General features: G+C 38.7%; 1 protein-coding gene across 5 annotated transcripts; it reads left to right on the forward strand.

The window, feature by feature from the left end:
• The first annotated feature begins 981 nt into the window (after positions 1–981).
• On the forward strand, positions 982–15,850 carry LOC106046394 (programmed cell death 1 ligand 2). 5 transcript variants are annotated; one of them, XM_048050773.2, is made up of 7 exons: positions 982–1,772; positions 7,895–7,963; positions 9,925–10,287; positions 11,335–11,547; positions 12,207–12,349; positions 13,207–13,243; positions 15,424–15,850. In XM_048050773.2, the coding sequence occupies exons 2-7, from the start codon at positions 7,909–7,911 to the stop codon at positions 15,504–15,506; spliced, it is 894 nt and encodes a 297-aa protein (XP_047906730.1). In that variant the 5' UTR covers positions 982–1,772; positions 7,895–7,908; the 3' UTR covers positions 15,507–15,850. The 5 variants fall into 5 exon arrangements, with proteins under 5 accessions (XP_047906730.1, XP_013052856.2, XP_013052862.2 ...); XM_013197402.3 differs by having other exon boundaries at positions 1,067–1,772; positions 11,335–11,619; XM_013197403.3 differs by lacking the exon at positions 982–1,772 and adding an exon at positions 2,583–2,814 and having other exon boundaries at positions 11,335–11,619.
• The last annotated feature ends 320 nt before the right edge of the window (positions 15,851–16,170 follow it).

Here is a 16,170-nt window from a genome sequence, read left to right on the forward strand (position 1 = left end):
TTACCCAGCTGGGCAGCCAAGCTCTCTCACACCATCTCCTCAAAGGGAAAGGGGGAGAAAATACCATGAAAAGGGCTCAAGGGTTGAGATAAGGACAGGGAGATCACTCAACAATTATCATGACGAACAAAACAGACTCAGCATAGGGAGGTTAGAGAAATTCATTACCTATTACTAACAAGCTAGAGAACTGAGAAATGAAGAAAAACTAAAACCACCTTCCCTTCATCCACACTATTCCACCTCCTCCCCCCAAGCAGCTCAGGGGAACGGGGAAGTGGGGACTGTGGTCAGCTTGTAACTCTTCATCGTGGCTGCTCCTTCACAGTCACTCTGCCCCTGCTCCACGTGGGGTCCCTCCCACGGGATGCCGTCCTTCCCAAACTGAGCCTGAGGGAGCTGCTCACAGGCAGCAGCTCTTCAAGAACTGCTCCCATATGGCTCTGTACCACAGGGTCCATCCCCCAGGAGCAAACTGCTCCAGCACGGGTCCCCCACGGGCGGCAGCTCCCCCCAGGCCCCCTGCTCCTGCGTGGGCTCCTCTCCACGGGCTGCAGCTCCGGCCCGGGGCCTGCTCCTGCGGGGGCTCTCCATGGGCCGCAGCCTCCTCCAGGCCACATCCACCTGCTCCACCGGGGGCTCCTCCACGGGCTGCAGCGTGGAGATCTGCTCCGTGTGGGACCCGTGGGCTGCAGGGGGACAGCCTGCTCCACCAGGGGCCTCTCCACAGGCCGCAGGGGAACTGCTGCTGCCTGCCTGGAGCACCTCCTGCCCTCCTGCACTGACCTTGGGGTCTGTAGGGCTGTTTCTTACTCTTCGCTCTCTCAGCTGCTGTTGTGTGACATTTTTATTTTTTTTTACCTTTCTTAATCTGCTCTCACAGAGGCACAAACAACATTGCTTATTGGCTCAGCTCTGAGCAGTGGCGGGTCCCTTTGGAGCCAGCTGAAAATGGCCCTTACTGACATGGGGCAGCTTCTGGGTTCTTCTCACAGAGGCCACCCCTACAGCCTTCCATTACCAAAAGCTTGCTACATAAACCCTCTACAGACAAGACTTCTTAAATCCAATTGATCAGGCTTTGTCCTGTCAAGTTTTGTATATTTTCAAGGATGGAGGTTCCACAACCCGTCTGGGCACCAATGTTTGCTTAGCTTCTTTGTGAAAGGATGCTTTCTTATAGATGGGGATATAGATGAAAATGGATGAAAATGAACAGCAAATGTATTCTGCAAATGTTAGGTAATCCCTTGAGGAAGTTTTTAAAAATTATTCTGGTAAAAATTAAGATGATATAACTTGGTGGTTTCAGGAATGCAGAACAATCCTAGTAAATGCAAGTTCAAAATCCAGGGCTGTATACTGCCCTAAGTGGGTATAAATCCGGTAAAAAATTATGAGTGTAATTAAAAGCATAATTTGAGCCTATAAACTCTGCATAATGCTTTGAATAAACTTGTTTGGATGCATGTTCTCAGCATTGAACTCAGAGTACTTTCATAACGAAGCATCAAAATGAAACTGGAACTGCTCATAAATTCCTAAGAAACTTGGTGGTTTCCTTTTAACACAGTCACTTGCTTTGTGGCATAAAGCTTGAATAAGAACACAAGCTTCATTGTTGATGCTTATGTTAAACTGGTTATGAGAGCTGGATGAGTAGCCATTGCTATCATGCAAATAGGATACAGCTGCTTTGTCTGTAAAACTTTGACAGTCTTCGCTGTTATGTGAACCTTCTGATTCTTCCAATGGTTGCATAAATACCCCATGTGAGTATAACACTGATAAAATGCAGATCTATATTTACTTCTAGCTGATGGACTGCAGATTTGCTCTAGATTCTTAACATTTGCTTAAATTAATTTTATTTTCAAATGATTTGCAGGGAGTGGATTTTGAACCAGAGACTGGATAAGTCCCAGATCCTAAAACACAGGTCCATGTAACTTCAGATCTTGGAGAAGGAAGAGTTTTAGAAACTGAACCTGAGTCTCCAACTCAGTCTTGTGACTGTCATAGGCAAAGACAGAACAGTGGTGCTAGTGAACATCTATAACTTATGAACTGGGATGTTGCTGTTTGTAAATCTTTCATTCTGAATATCAGGGAAGAGCTGTAAGGAGAAAAAAAACAAAACAATGTATATATTTCTGTCTGTAGGTTTTTGGTTACTTTCCTTTGGTTGTTATTAATGCCTTAGTATCTGCAGGGCTGTTTTGATTATACAACAAGTCTGTGGAGTTTCACATTCTGCATCCCCAGGAAAAGTCTCTCTTTTTGTAAAGCTGGAAATCACACTGAAATGTTAGCCTGTATTGTACAGTGCTGTTGCTAATAACTGGAAGGCACATATTCTCTAGAATGCACATCTGCATTAGTTTTAATGTAGTTAATGACATTTTCTTTAACAAAGATTTCAGTCCAATCTTATCCTAACCTCTGTGACAATTCATTATTTAATTTGAGATTTTATTAGTATTGCTATATTTTACATTGGAAAAAAAATGACAGATAAAATAGGCGCTAGTTGTATTTGTAATTTGTATACTGCAATTGTAGTGATAGGCACATAGTAAACAATGCAGTGAGAGTGAAAAGTAACAGCAAGAAACAACAAAGAAGGAACTGAGAAACGTTATCCTCTCACCTGAAAGCTGAAGTGAGATGGAGAGCGTACTGAAATGATGCAAATAGGCTGTCACAGGTGATGTGAACTTCAGAGACGAAGCAATGGGCCAGTACTAGCTTGACTGCATAGTGAGGCAGACAAGGGACTGCAATAAGGGTGCAACAGCTGAGAGCAAACAACAGGTGAGAGGGCATGTGGGTGAGGGGTTACAGAGAATGAGGGCAGATGTCTGAGTCCACAGGACGGAGACTTAATGGCAAAGGCCTGAGAAATAGACTTTGAACAAATGTTAGCTTTTACTTTATTAAGATTTTTCTTTTTAAAATAAAATACCTCAAATGGAAATAGAGTACATTCCGTATGCTGGTAAGATATAGAACAGATGTAGTTTATATGAGTATCTAATAATGATTTTATTATTATTATTTTAAATGAGATTTTAAGCTTAAAGACACAGAAGCTGGATCCTTCCCTGAATGGGAAAAAAAAAAAAAAACTAGTTTAGTCATTTCATGAGGACGTGGAAAAGCTTGTGAATTTTTGCAGATGTGAGAAGGCTAGAAGAAAGATTTCTGAAGCATATAAAAACACAGAAGACAAAAGAGTTTCAGTAGCAGAGAAAGACAAAGCAAACAATGACTGGAACCCCACAATCTTATGCAGTATTACTTATATGTATAAGAAAATAGTATGTTTTTCAAAATGAGCATACAAAAAATGAGCATGCAACTCTGTTTCATGCAGGAGGGTCTGAATTACCTCAAAACAAACGAGAACAGGCATGAGAAGTGGTATAGTCATATGAGCCTGGTATTGATTTCATACTTCCTTCTGGCTGAATGGAGCCCAGGTGTTCAGCTGAGTTTGTCTTCTGTGATATTTCTAGAGTGCATTACATTCTGCTTTGTGATGGGCATAACTTTGCAGTACAATAATACCGTGTGTTACCGGCTACAGCTGCACGCAGTAACATTGCAGGCACTACCAACGTGCTAGGCTGGTCCACAGGGTCCACCTGTCTGCAGTACCTACTTCAGAGGTACCGAGTAATGGTTTCTTAGTTCTTTAATCCTTTAATCTTTCAGACTGAAGTCTCAGCTATTATTCTGAACTTGCAAGTACTTTTGACTTCTGCTTTAAACCTGAAGAAGAGCTTGGAAACATGTTTAGGTTCTCCAACAGTTCTGGTTCTTCTAGTGAAAGATCTGCCCTCGGTCTATAACACTCTTCTTGCTTAGTGCTGCAAAGTGTCATTACATCAATGCTTAATGTGCATACTAATCATCCATTCTCTGGAATACAACAACAACAACAAAATTTGAAATGGTGTTTCCAAGAAAGGGTTATGCATGATTTGTTAGACTATAAGGGTCCTGAATCAGTGGCTGTATCCCGGGTTGTGTTTGTTTAGTGGAGAGCGTAAAGCAGGCTCTGTCCTTCCCAGGATCCTTTGTTATTCTTAATGTGGCAGCAAGCATAGCAAGGCTACTAAGCATTGGTGGTGCCAGGGGTCTTCTACTGAGGTCTTATACTAAGACGTTCCTTTTATCTGAGAAAAACACTGTGATCTTTCAGATGCATGGATGAAGGAAATAAAACTAAATTCACAGTTCACGTTACACAGAAGTAGACCTCAATCTCTATTACTTAGGAGTAGATTGCAAAGATGTCTGCTCTGGGTGGCCCTGCTTGAGCAGGGGGGTACCAGATGTACCTTCCAACATCGAACATTCTGTGATTCTGTGAAAATAGTCTTTGATTTCCATGTTCCTTTGCTTACCAAGCTTCTTGCAAATTCTTCATTCTTGGCAACATTGAGTGTTCACCCAGAATAAGATCCAGGAGGCATACATGTGCCAAGTAAATCTATACAAAGCATAGCTACGTTAAGCAAGTATCCCAGCTTTTGCTTGGTAGCTCCATGGCTGAATCAGAGTTTGATGTTCCCTTTTTGCCACCTCTTCTGCCTCATAAGAGCATCTTCATACCATACAGCTGCTAGGATAAGCACCTCTTTTTTTTTTTTTTTTTCCTGTCTAGAGAAATGAATGAAATCTATATAGAAAATGAAATAGTATGTTGAAAATAGTATCGTGGCCTAAAATACCTAACTTGTGCTATTTGAAATAGGAATGTTGGGTCTAAAATTTTTGAAGGAACAAGAAACATCTTTCTCATTACCTGGAAAATTTAGGGAAACTGCTTCAGATTTTATGTGATCTGGTGCATTCCTTTGGCCAAAAATTACTTCTGTTTTTACAGATAAGTGTTATGAACCCTGTGGGTATGTCAGCTGGGGCCAAGACTCAACTTATAGGCATGATCAAGCAAATCAAAAGGAGGAAACCTATACCTATTGTACTTTTGACCTAGTGGTGGGATTTTAGCAATTTATTGTCACCTCCCTCAGGGTTTCACTCAGCACTCAGTAAGAAAATTTATCAGAATATGTTCCTTTTGGACCAAGAAAAGTAAAGCATGGGTTTCAACTTAGTACTTTCAGTAATATAAGAAAGCTATATAAAAAAAGATTACATTTCTCCATTTTCCCAGTCATATTGCCATGACTTTGTTTTCACTGTTCCCACTCAACTGGAACTGTTACAAGTCATAAAAAGCCATAATAGTTTTTAGATGTGTGGTGCTATGGTTTACATAACCTCAAAACTCAAAGCTTTCCTCAGCTGTGTTTTCACAATCACACAGCACTGTGTGAAAACTTGCTTTTTCTTCTGCAGGTTGGTCTGGGAAATTCATTTACTGAGAGGATCTGAATTGCTGTTGAAATGTCACACAACTTCCTCATGTTCTCATATGTGGATTCCAAATCCAGAACCAGTAGTTGCTGGTTTTTAGGGCGCAATGTTTATTTGTTGTATCTCTATGAAGTTGTAACAGACAGATGATGAATATGCTTTATAAATGGCCTTTTGCTGAAAGGAAATGCTGTTACCATCCGAGAACAAGTGTTGCACGTGAACCTGTTAGGATAGTTGTGTACAGAGACCATTGCATGACAGGACATGCTGTACGTTTTACAAAAGATAGGAAATAATTGATTGCTGTTGTGTAACAGAATGAGTGGCTGATACAGTCAGCTCAGATAAAAATACTTTCCAGTTGCTGGTGGAGATTTTTTATTTATCTATTTATCTTTTATGGGAATGTGTCAGGATGCCTGGTGCAGCTACATTATTAGTTTGCACAGGTAGATTGCACTGAGGAAGTGCAGCGGGTTGATGCCTGCTAGTAAGATCATGGGAATAACGAAAGATTAATGCAGATGCTTACAGATTCCCACAAACATTCCAGGGCTCTGCTTTCAGTATAACAAATGAAAACGTATTTCTCTGTTTGGATTCTTCTACTTATCTGTGGTGTGTCTTATGCTCTTCTCACACTAATCCTTCTGCTCTGGCAAGACTTATTCTTATTTGATAAATACTAATTATGATTTCCATCTGCTGGTGTTTAATTATGTATTCCTGTATTTTTTGTTCTATTCTACTACTCTCAGTAACAGGTATTTTAAAAAGCCCCATCCACTATTTTATACCAGGTATGTGCTTTGCACTTTCGATGTACCCAGAGGTATAAAAAGAGAGTAGATTCACCACAAGTATCCCACACAAGGCTAAGCCAAGGATCTAAGTGTTAGTGTGAGATACTGTTCCATTCTTCATTCACTTCTTCCCCCTGTGTTCACCTGCTTCTAGGTAGGCTGTGTGTGAGCATAGCAGGAGATCGAGGGTGGTAAATTTCTGTGTAGTACTAAATAAGTGAAATTTAACCCAGCTGTAAGGGCAGTGCAGGATCTTTCTTTCTGCATTCAAGAAATGGAAATAGTAATGCTGATACTACTTATCAGCTCCTTTCTCATACAACTAAAATGATCATGATTTATCACACATTGAATAATGTCATCTTAGTCCTCTGAAAAAGGTAACTAGCTTTCATTTACATGTAATTAACCTGCTCTCTACAGCTGTCCATCCACCTGTGTGGTATCAACAGCTTAAAGTCTCTATTTCCAGGAAAAGTCCCCTAATATCAGTTGCTAACTTTGATAAAACCTTGAGGTACTGAAAGCTCAAAGGTGGAAGCAATCAGAGAAATGCAGCACCTGAGAAAATCAGAGCCAGAGTGTTTCAAGGTGAGCTGCAAATGAACAGGGAAGTAAAATCTAAAACCTTCTCCAGTAAGCTCTGGGGAAGTCTAAAATTGTTCCTCCTCTTCTTTACTTCCTTATGCTGATTTCTGGATCTGTTTCAGAGATATCCAGAAAGATTTTTTTATTTTTTTTTTTCTGAAGAAAAGAGATTTTTCAGACTATGATATGAGAGCTTGTTTGTTAAAAGTAATTCTTCATTCTTATCTATTGTCTCTTTTGTTTAGTAACAAATATCCCTAGGTTTTCTTGTTTGATTGTTTTTGTTTTAGTTAGGATGATTTGTATACAAAAGTTCTAACAGTATTTCCTTGTTACTGGAAAAGGAAGACACTAACTGTAAGACTGGACTTTCTCCTTTAAAGGCTGTTGTTTTACTGACAGCAATGCAAGGTACTTCATACATGCCAGGCACTACTATGTGCAAAATCAGCAGCACACAGCCCTGCTTTAATTTACCCCGCCCTGAGATTTCCAGTACCACATGTTGAGTGTCAGATATCTGCTGGTTGTGAGGTTAAAGAACTCAGATAATAAACCCAGATAACAGGTATACTCAAAGAAGTATGCAAAACTGAGATGAAACAAAATCAGGATCAGTGATGTTTTTCAAGCTAGATCAGGTGATCTGTAAGCTAGATCAGGAATTAGTGCAAGCAGTTAAAGAAGTCTGCTTGTGTGTGTTTATAATGCCCTGACATGTGAGAAGCCAAATGCAATTGCTTCTATTATTCATAGGTACAGAATCTATGTGAAGCTCGTGAAGCTGTTGTAAAAGTAATACCCCCATCAGATTATTTAAGTCTGTCTGCAAGTTTCAGATATTGAAAACCTCAAGGATAAAATTGTAGAAACGCTTTTTCTCCCTTCACTGATATAACTCAGTGGTTCATATTCTGTGTATGAGAATGGGTTGTTTTAATCAGGATTTTCCTTGTTTCTAGTGGTAGTTTTTTTTTGTTTGTTTGGTTGGTTTTTTACTTTTTTATAGCTGTGAGGTGTTCTGTAGGGTTGAAAGGCTTTTAATGACAGCATTCTAGTACACCTCTGCAAGAGAAGGTAGCTGTTGTTAAGTTGCAATTCTTTTATTTCAGATCCACCCGAGAAAATGTTCCAAATCCTGACAATGCTGTTGCTGGAAATGCAGCTCTGGGTGGTTTCAGGTGAGAGGAACTGGACTGCCTTTCAATCTCATCACTAGGACCAATGTAAAGACACTGCTGTGCCCTCAGAGCGTGGGTTGCAGCATCTCCAGCGATAATTACGTGAATGGCTGGTGGCATCTGGAGCCTGTGCTTTGCAATGTCTCATAGAAGGCATTGGGTAAGCATTGAGCACAGGACAGATGTCCATCACTTTCCATGATCGTTCAAGAAGAAAGCATGGTGTGTTGGCAGTGGAGGTGTCCTGAATTACATGTCTGTGAGAAAGATAATGAGAAAACATCGTAAGCCAATTGCAAACTACAGCAACCTTATCCATCTATCCCTGTACAGGAGCAGCTTGACTAAAACCCACAAGGGGACCATGGAGGGAGAAAAATAAGTGAGGAGCACTGCACATAAAATTGCAATAATTCTGTACCTGGCCCCTGGGTGGCCACCGTGCACAAAAGAGTTTGCAGAGTAAACTGGATTCCTTGTGAAGTGAAGTGGATTCCTGGTGATGTGGCAGTGCAAAATGAGGAATTGCAAGAAGAGAGCTGCAGGTTCCCAGCCTAAGGCCAGCTGTAAGCAGCAAGAGCCAGCTCTGTTCCCCATCTGCACACTTTGTATTCTTTCAAAAATTCGGTATTATTATAATTGCTAGGGATAAGTCTTCCTCTTTCTTTTTTCTAATGATCTTGAGACAAATATATAGCAATGTAGACTCCTTATTTAACTTATCTTAGGTTAGTGAACTCATATGTTCTGTGCAGACACAAAATGACAAATAACAATATAAATGAGTAAAGCTTGGAAGTTCTTTATATGATTTTTCTGTTGTATTAAACAGTGTATCAACTGTATTAAATACTGTTGTATTATAATGAATAAACATTGCTAATAGGAATTGGCAATTTCCCTGTAAGTATTTCACAAACAGATGATTAAAAACCAATAAATGCATGAGCAGTTGCATGAACTTCTCTTTTGAATGTCACTGTCAGTATGACCAAGTGTTTCTGAATTAAATATACCAATATATGGCAAATCCAATATAGAAGGTAGTAACAAGTTATATTGAATGAAGAATTATAAATAGCTTTCCCACTGTCAGTATGACCAAGTGATTCTGAATTAAATATACCAATATATGGCAAATCCAATATAGATAGTAGTAACAAGGTATATTGAATGAAGAATTATAAATAGCTTTCCCACTGTCAGTGTGACCAAGTGATTCTGAATTAAATATACCAATATATGGCAAATCCAATATAGAAGGTAGTAACAAGGTATATTGAATGAAGAATTATAAATAGCTTTCCTTTATCAAGTACGCTTTAAAATGATAAACTATTCATAACAATATGAATTTCAGGTTTGGTGAGTGGTTAGGAAGATTATTTTGGCATGTTTTTGTAATAGTGTTGTACATTTCTGAGGTTGTGTGGGATCAAATGATACTCACATGGTCTCATGCTTGTGGAAGACCACAGTTTCTGGGTAGCAATTCTTGCATGTTACACTTACTTACCTCATGCAAATGTATGTGTTTCTCAGGAGTTATACTGGATTTTCACTTATTAAAGAATAACAAAACTAAGCTTTTTTATTTGCATAATTAATTGTCGTTTTTATGAGAACTTAAAAGAACATACACATACAGATTTAATTTCAGAAAAGTGCTTAGTATGTAATCACTGACTCAGCGTTAAATTAATTCTAAAATGTGGGAAAAAAAATTGCTTGTCTTGTCCTTATCTTTCAGACTCTGTAAGCAATACAGAATAGAGATGATTTTCTATAGATAAGACTGACATGGTAAAAATGCTAGTGTGAATGGGAATAGAAATGCTTAAAGCTTTCAGTCAAACTAGTAACTATATGCCCGACTATATGAAAACTGCTTGCCCAAGCTTAAAAAAATCAGAATGTATTTTAGTACAGCAAACAGAACATGTTTTCTTTTCCTACCTTAGGTTTATTTACAGTTGAAGTTCCTCAGCAGCTGTACGTTGCTGCGTATGGAAGCAATGTGACCATGGAATGCAGATTCCCTGTGAATGGCTCATTGAACCTGGGACTCTTAAGTGTTGTCTGGGAGCAGAAGAGGCAAGGTCAGCCAGAATCAAGAGACGTGTACACACTTCACAAGGGACAAGCGCTCCCTCCATCCCAGCATCATGATTACATGGGAAGAGCAGCACTGTTACATGACGAACTGAAATCGGGACGAGCTATCCTTCAAATCACCCGCGTAAAGGTCACAGATGCGGGATCATACCTTTGTCTTATTGACTACCAGGGTGCCGACTACAAGTACATTACTTTGGAAGTAACAGGTTAGTGGTTGAAAGACAGTGCGTGCATACGCATTGAGATGTCTCAACTAAATTCCTACAGACTAGCAGGAAATCAAGAATTGGCAGGAATTCGTGGCTAAGTCCCTCACCAAGACGCTGTGCTCAGCCCCCAGGTGCACCAAAGCACTTGTCTCAGTGACAGCTAGCCCTTGGTTCAATGGCAGCTGAGCTTCTCTGGGGGCCCCTTCATCTTATCCCCACACCCTATTCTGTGGTCCCCCCACCCCACTGCCCTGTTGGGCCACCTCTGGCCATTCCCAAGCATTTTTCAGATGTGCTTTAATTCACCTATGAGCCCTGCTGCAAGTACCCAAGTGGCTAGGAATTCCCACAGTGACTGCAGCTCCCGGGACAAGGACGTGATTTTATGTGTTTGTCAAAGCCAAATGGACATCAGCAATAAATGCATACATGACTGGATAGCATTGCAGAACAGTCCTTCGAAAGGCCTCTGGCATTTCCCACCAATTGCTGTATGTCTGTGTGGTACGAGGCAGCATTTATTTCCCATGCAAGCATTTGAATAACAAATGTTGTCAAACGCAAAAAGAGACACAGCCGTTTTTAAGGCCTATCTCAGTCCCTCTGAACTGATCTTACGTAAATTCTAAGTCCTTTTTGTTCTCATATGATGAAAATATGCTTGTTTATAAAGCACGGAAACACAAACAGTAAAAACAACCTTTTTCTTAAAGTGGCTTGAATGATTTCTTTTGTACTACAACTACAATTTTGTGTACTCAGGATGGGGAAATAGAGCCCCATGAGATTTCACTTATTTCTTCGGTGCTGATGAAATACAAATTCAGTGTTTTTTGCTGCCTTGGATAGAGTAGTGGAGTAAGCCCTGTCACTGTGGGCCTGAGAAGGATTGAACTAATACTACAGAGTTGTTCTGCAAAATTTCCTTTGCCATTTCAGTTACAGACACAGATGTAGTATGACAATAAAGGGAAGGTGGGAAAGTGAAGTGGAAAAATTAATATCATTGCATAAAATAATTTCACTCCGCTTGTTCTTATGCAGCATCCTACAGGATAATAAACACTCAAGTAATGAGAAAAGGGAATGAAGAAAAGTTTGTTTTTATATGTCAGTCAGAAGGCTTTCCTCTGGCAGAGGTATTCTGGCAAAATGAGAAGAACATCAGTCTCACTGGGTCTGCAAATACCACCTACATGCTGACTGCAGATGGCCTCTACAATGTCACCAGCATCCTCATGTTCAAGCCAAACACGAGTGAGAACTACAGCTGCATTTTCTGGAATAAAGAACTGAATGAAGAAACTTCAGCTCACTTTTCCACTTTAGGTTCATATCACCTTGAACTTGTATGAGAGAGAGAGGGAGTGTTGAAAATGATTATGTGCTTTGCTATATACACCGTGACCTATTATCCATCACCAGAATTTGATTCTAGCAAGCAATGTAATACTGATGCTCTGGAAAAGAAACAAGTCAGTGTTATTTATGTCTTTGAAACCTAGACTAGCTCACATCACAAAAAAACAGCCGATCATTTTCTGGTGTATTTTAGTTTTAGGGTGGCTCCCCTTATTTTGCCGATTAATTTTTTTAATCTTCATGGCTGTCTTTCCTGACCTAGACTTCTAATTAATCACTCTTCAAATAGGATACAGATAAATTGCAGTAGTGCTTGCTCAAATGCCATGAAAATGAAAGACGTGACTCGTGTATTGCAGATATTCTTATAGTAGTATTGCAGAATAAAGTATCCATAAAATGTTAAACACCACATTTTGATAAATGTTAAGAATCCTATGTTCAGTCAGAGCAAGACTTTGGAGAATCAGAATTGGTAACTTTATAAACTATTCCTGTTTGTAAGTTATAAATTAACTTTCTTTTCATGTTTGTTTTTTTATTTATTTTGACAGCTTTATTGAGTACACTGTACAGTGGACAAAAATCCCTGATCTTATTTATCATCGCCACGTGTGTGATAGTAACAGTCCTTCTCTCTGCATTAATAATCTTTCAAAAGAGAAAATCATTCAAGAAATGCCATGCCAAAAAAAAGGTACATTTTACTTTAGACAATGGATTTTTCTCTTATTTTTTATTTTCCTGTGAATGAAGTCTTGGAAGTTTTAATAACCCTAGGAATGCTTCTTGGACTTTGGCCACATTTTATTTCTAGAGGAACTCTGTTCCAAAATGAGATCTTGCCTTATATGAGCTGGGCTTTATTTTTCTCACCTTTCACTTAGGTGAGGCAAGGTGTATGGATGTATATTTTTATTTGGACATCTACAGATCTGTAAAGGATACAAGCAAGTTTTGGCTTGGATGAGGATGGCTGTAAAAACATAGTTTGCTGATACATATTTTTTTCATCCATACCAACAAGTTGACAAAAGGCATTAGCTCTTCTTACAGCCTTTGTCTTGCTGTTATTCATCTTGGCTACAAAGGCACCATAGCTACAACACTTGACATAGAACTTTTATTTACAGCCTTCATTAAGGCTGTCTAGCTAAAATGGTGTCCAGCTGTACTACGTTGTGTAACTATTATGTATAGTGTTTGTTTTTTTTCCTGTCTTGAAAGTGCAATACTTGAAACTTAGTAGTGCAAACAGGCAATTATTTTAGTATTTTCTTGCATATGAATGGACTACAATAAACTCAGGCAAATGTAATTATTATAACAAAATTAGATTGACAGAAGCTTTGCTATTAAGTTCTTCAGAATTGGTCCAAAATTTGTAAAACAAAAAATCTGTAGGGAATTATATATATTTAGTTATGGATTAACAATAAAAATTTAAATGTGTTTAAAACCCTAATTAATATAAAAGTTTAATTATACAGTCTTTCAAATTTTGAAATGTTTAAGTTTTTTTGTTTACAAATTTGTTTATATTTACTTTAACAGACAGGAAAACTGAACCCTAGCCTGACAGATGAGAACAGTAAGTCATAACTTTTTATGTTTATGGTTACAGCTTTTTCTTCCTTACAGGTAAGAGCTATGTAAATCTATAAACAGGAACTTAAATAGTGCTACATCAAAATAGAGGCTAGTTTTAAATTTAAACTTTTCTTAAATTTTCTAAAACTCTAGTATCAATACTATTTAAGTTATAAATCTAACTTAATGACCTTCTCACATTCTATGTAAAAATAATGAATGTTTATTCCCTGCCACTGATAGCCTGCATATATATCTCTGTGTACACCCCTGTACAATAATTGCTGTTCTAGTATTCTCAGCTGGGTAGGATGCACAGGGACAACTGGTTGTTTTGGAAGGCATAAAGCTTTTTTGTAGCAATTGTCTGTTATGTTTTTGGCTCAAGCCACAAGTTTTGTCAGTAAATAAAATGACATCTGATTTCTCTGGAGCATTAGATGATCTTCTGAGCCACTTCTCATCGTAGTATGTGACTTTCCTAGACACCCAGGAATTATTACATGGCAATGGAAAGGTAATTTCTAATAGCATCAGGATGCATGTGACTATCCTGTACTAACACTGAACTGGAGAAAAAAAATAAAAGAGAAAAATAAATCTGTAAAGCAATATAAGAAAGCTCTTAAAACACCTGCATATATAAATCACTTTAATTAACTATAAATAGAAGTCTGATAGATTATTGTATTGTCAGGGGAGAGCCTGTGGTCAGTGTCAGGTATAGTGATAGCGGGTACAGCTGTAATTCCCTGGTGCAGCCGCCAGGGATGTCTATTGAGGACTGCCCCGAGGCTACCTGATATGCTCCAGGAAGACCAAAGACTACCCTACCGCTGTGCAAGGAGCAAAACTGGAGCAAAACTGTGATACATCTGATGGAGGACCTGAGGAAATAGCACAGAGTGGTTTCTGGACACACAGAGAGGTTTGGGCTTTTCCAAGGACAGGATTTACTTGAGAAGCCACTCTGGTTTCTCACTACTAAAAAAAAAAAAAAAAAAAAAAAAAGCATTGGAAAATCACCAGGTTAAAAAGAAAACTTTGTAGGAGAAATAAAAACTGGGAATTGGAGATGGAGAATGACATCTTCACTGACTTCCACTTCACCTCCGGTCATGGTGCATGCCTTTCACCCCTAGCCATCCCACCCACCAGCATCAGTAGATCTCATACACAAAATGACACTTTCAGAAAAACACTTTCACCTGTTCACAAATCATAACTTGCTGTAGTCAAAGGTCTTTTTTCACTTTCCATATGGTGGTGTGAAACTACAGTGGAACCAGGCCATGTGCAAATGAATGTAAGCTCGAGGCAGGCAGTGTTTTGGAGTACAGCTCTGGTGCATGCCCAGACATAATTTCAGTGCACGTTGTCTGAACACAGACTGGCTTTCTGTGGCTTTTTGTGTTACTGTTGTAGGATTTTTTTCGCTTTGTAAGCATTGGTCTCCTCTTAGCACTTACTGAAATGAAGAAATTAAAGGAGAGGTAGCTGCTTTTTGTGGTTTTGTTTTACTTCTTCATTTTAATGACCGAAAATCTTTGTCATATGACTTACTGCGTGTTGCACAAACATTTATATTTCTCAGCACCATATATTTTTAAGAAACACTGGAAAGAACCTTTTTTCCATGATGAGTATGCAGTTGAAGCACAAAAGCCACAGATACTTTACCAGAGAGCCTTGGAAATGACCCACATGGCCTTGGTTACAGGAACAAGGATTGTTCATGTTATCATTTTAACTTACAGCTTGAGCTGTACCAGCACTGAAGATGCAGACCGTTTTACCTCATCACTGAAGTCCCAGTTCTGCAAATGTTTCTTCAGCTGCACAGATTTTACTAACAAGCATTCCCGTGGATGCTGTCTAACCAGATTTCAGTTTTGTTATTTCATTTGCATGACTGATTGTCAGTGATAGCTTTGACATAATAGAAAATTCAGAATTTGGATCACAGAGAGAGAGAATTCTTCTCTCTAAAATGATTGCAACTGGATGTCTTTGGAGTTAACAGCAGCTTTAAGGAGTCACTGTACTTCAGCATACCCGGAACTCACACGTAATGAAGATAGGGTCCTCAGTGTTTATCACTCAATTGTAAAATCAAGTGATTTATTTGCTTGTATTATTGTAGATTTTAAAAGTAATGCTTTTTCTTCTTCTTTTTCTAAGGAGATGACTATAGCCCTCAAACTGAAGCTGCATACTTTTCAACTGCCACATTTTCTAGAGACAGTGGGAATGTGAGTCTGTGAGAACTCCTCATCTCACATGCTGGAATTTGCACTTTTTATACCTGTTTCTGAGGACTTCAGAAGAATGTTACAGCACTTTAGCTTCAGATGAACAATGAACTTGTGGGAGTTTGTTCGCACTAGATTAATGGACAGCTGTGCTTCTTCAGATACAGTATCCTGAAGTTACTGAGAATTGTGCTGTTATTAAATATGGTTTACTCCTGGGAAAAGGTTTTCTGAGTGTCTTTGATTCACTTTATGTTTGGGCATATTGTTGCTCAATGAATTTTTGTTCAAGGATGCTTTTGTTAACTGGTATGGTCTCATGAATGTGGGAATTTGAATAAAAGCTGTACATGCTGTCCTGTGTCTAAACATCTTTAATGTGAAGACATTTATATGCAAGTATCTCATTTCCAAACTTTCTAACATATTAAACTGGAAATTAACACAAGTGCCCGCCAGCAAGGCAATATATGAAACATATTTCATTTCACAAAACCAATGGGAGGTTGAAGTTAAATCAAAGTACGGTCATTAAAAACAAATAAACAAAACAAAACAAACAAACAAAAATAAACAGTAAATCAACATTATATCATGGAAGCAAATATTAATGTAGAGTCTATGTAAAACTCTATAAGTAAGCCAGGTGAAAAACTATGAACTGTGATGCTGTAGC

This window comes from Anser cygnoides, chromosome Z, assembly GCF_040182565.1.
Source record: "Anser cygnoides isolate HZ-2024a breed goose chromosome Z, Taihu_goose_T2T_genome, whole genome shotgun sequence".
NCBI lineage: Eukaryota > Metazoa > Chordata > Aves > Anseriformes > Anatidae > Anser > Anser cygnoides.

Bases quoted from the DNA above. Each gene is read 5' to 3' on its own strand.
- LOC106046394 (XM_013197402.3), top strand. From the start codon at position 7,909: ATGTTCCAAATCCTGACAATGCTGTTGCTGGAAATGCAGCTCTGGGTG. The intron at 7,964-9,924 runs GTGAGAGGAACT...TTCCTACCTTAG, and splicing joins GCAGCTCTGGGTGGTTTCAG to GTTTATTTACAGTTGAAGTT. The intron at 13,244-15,423 runs GTAAGTCATAAC...TCTTTTTCTAAG, and splicing joins TAGCCTGACAGATGAGAACA to GAGATGACTATAGCCCTCAA.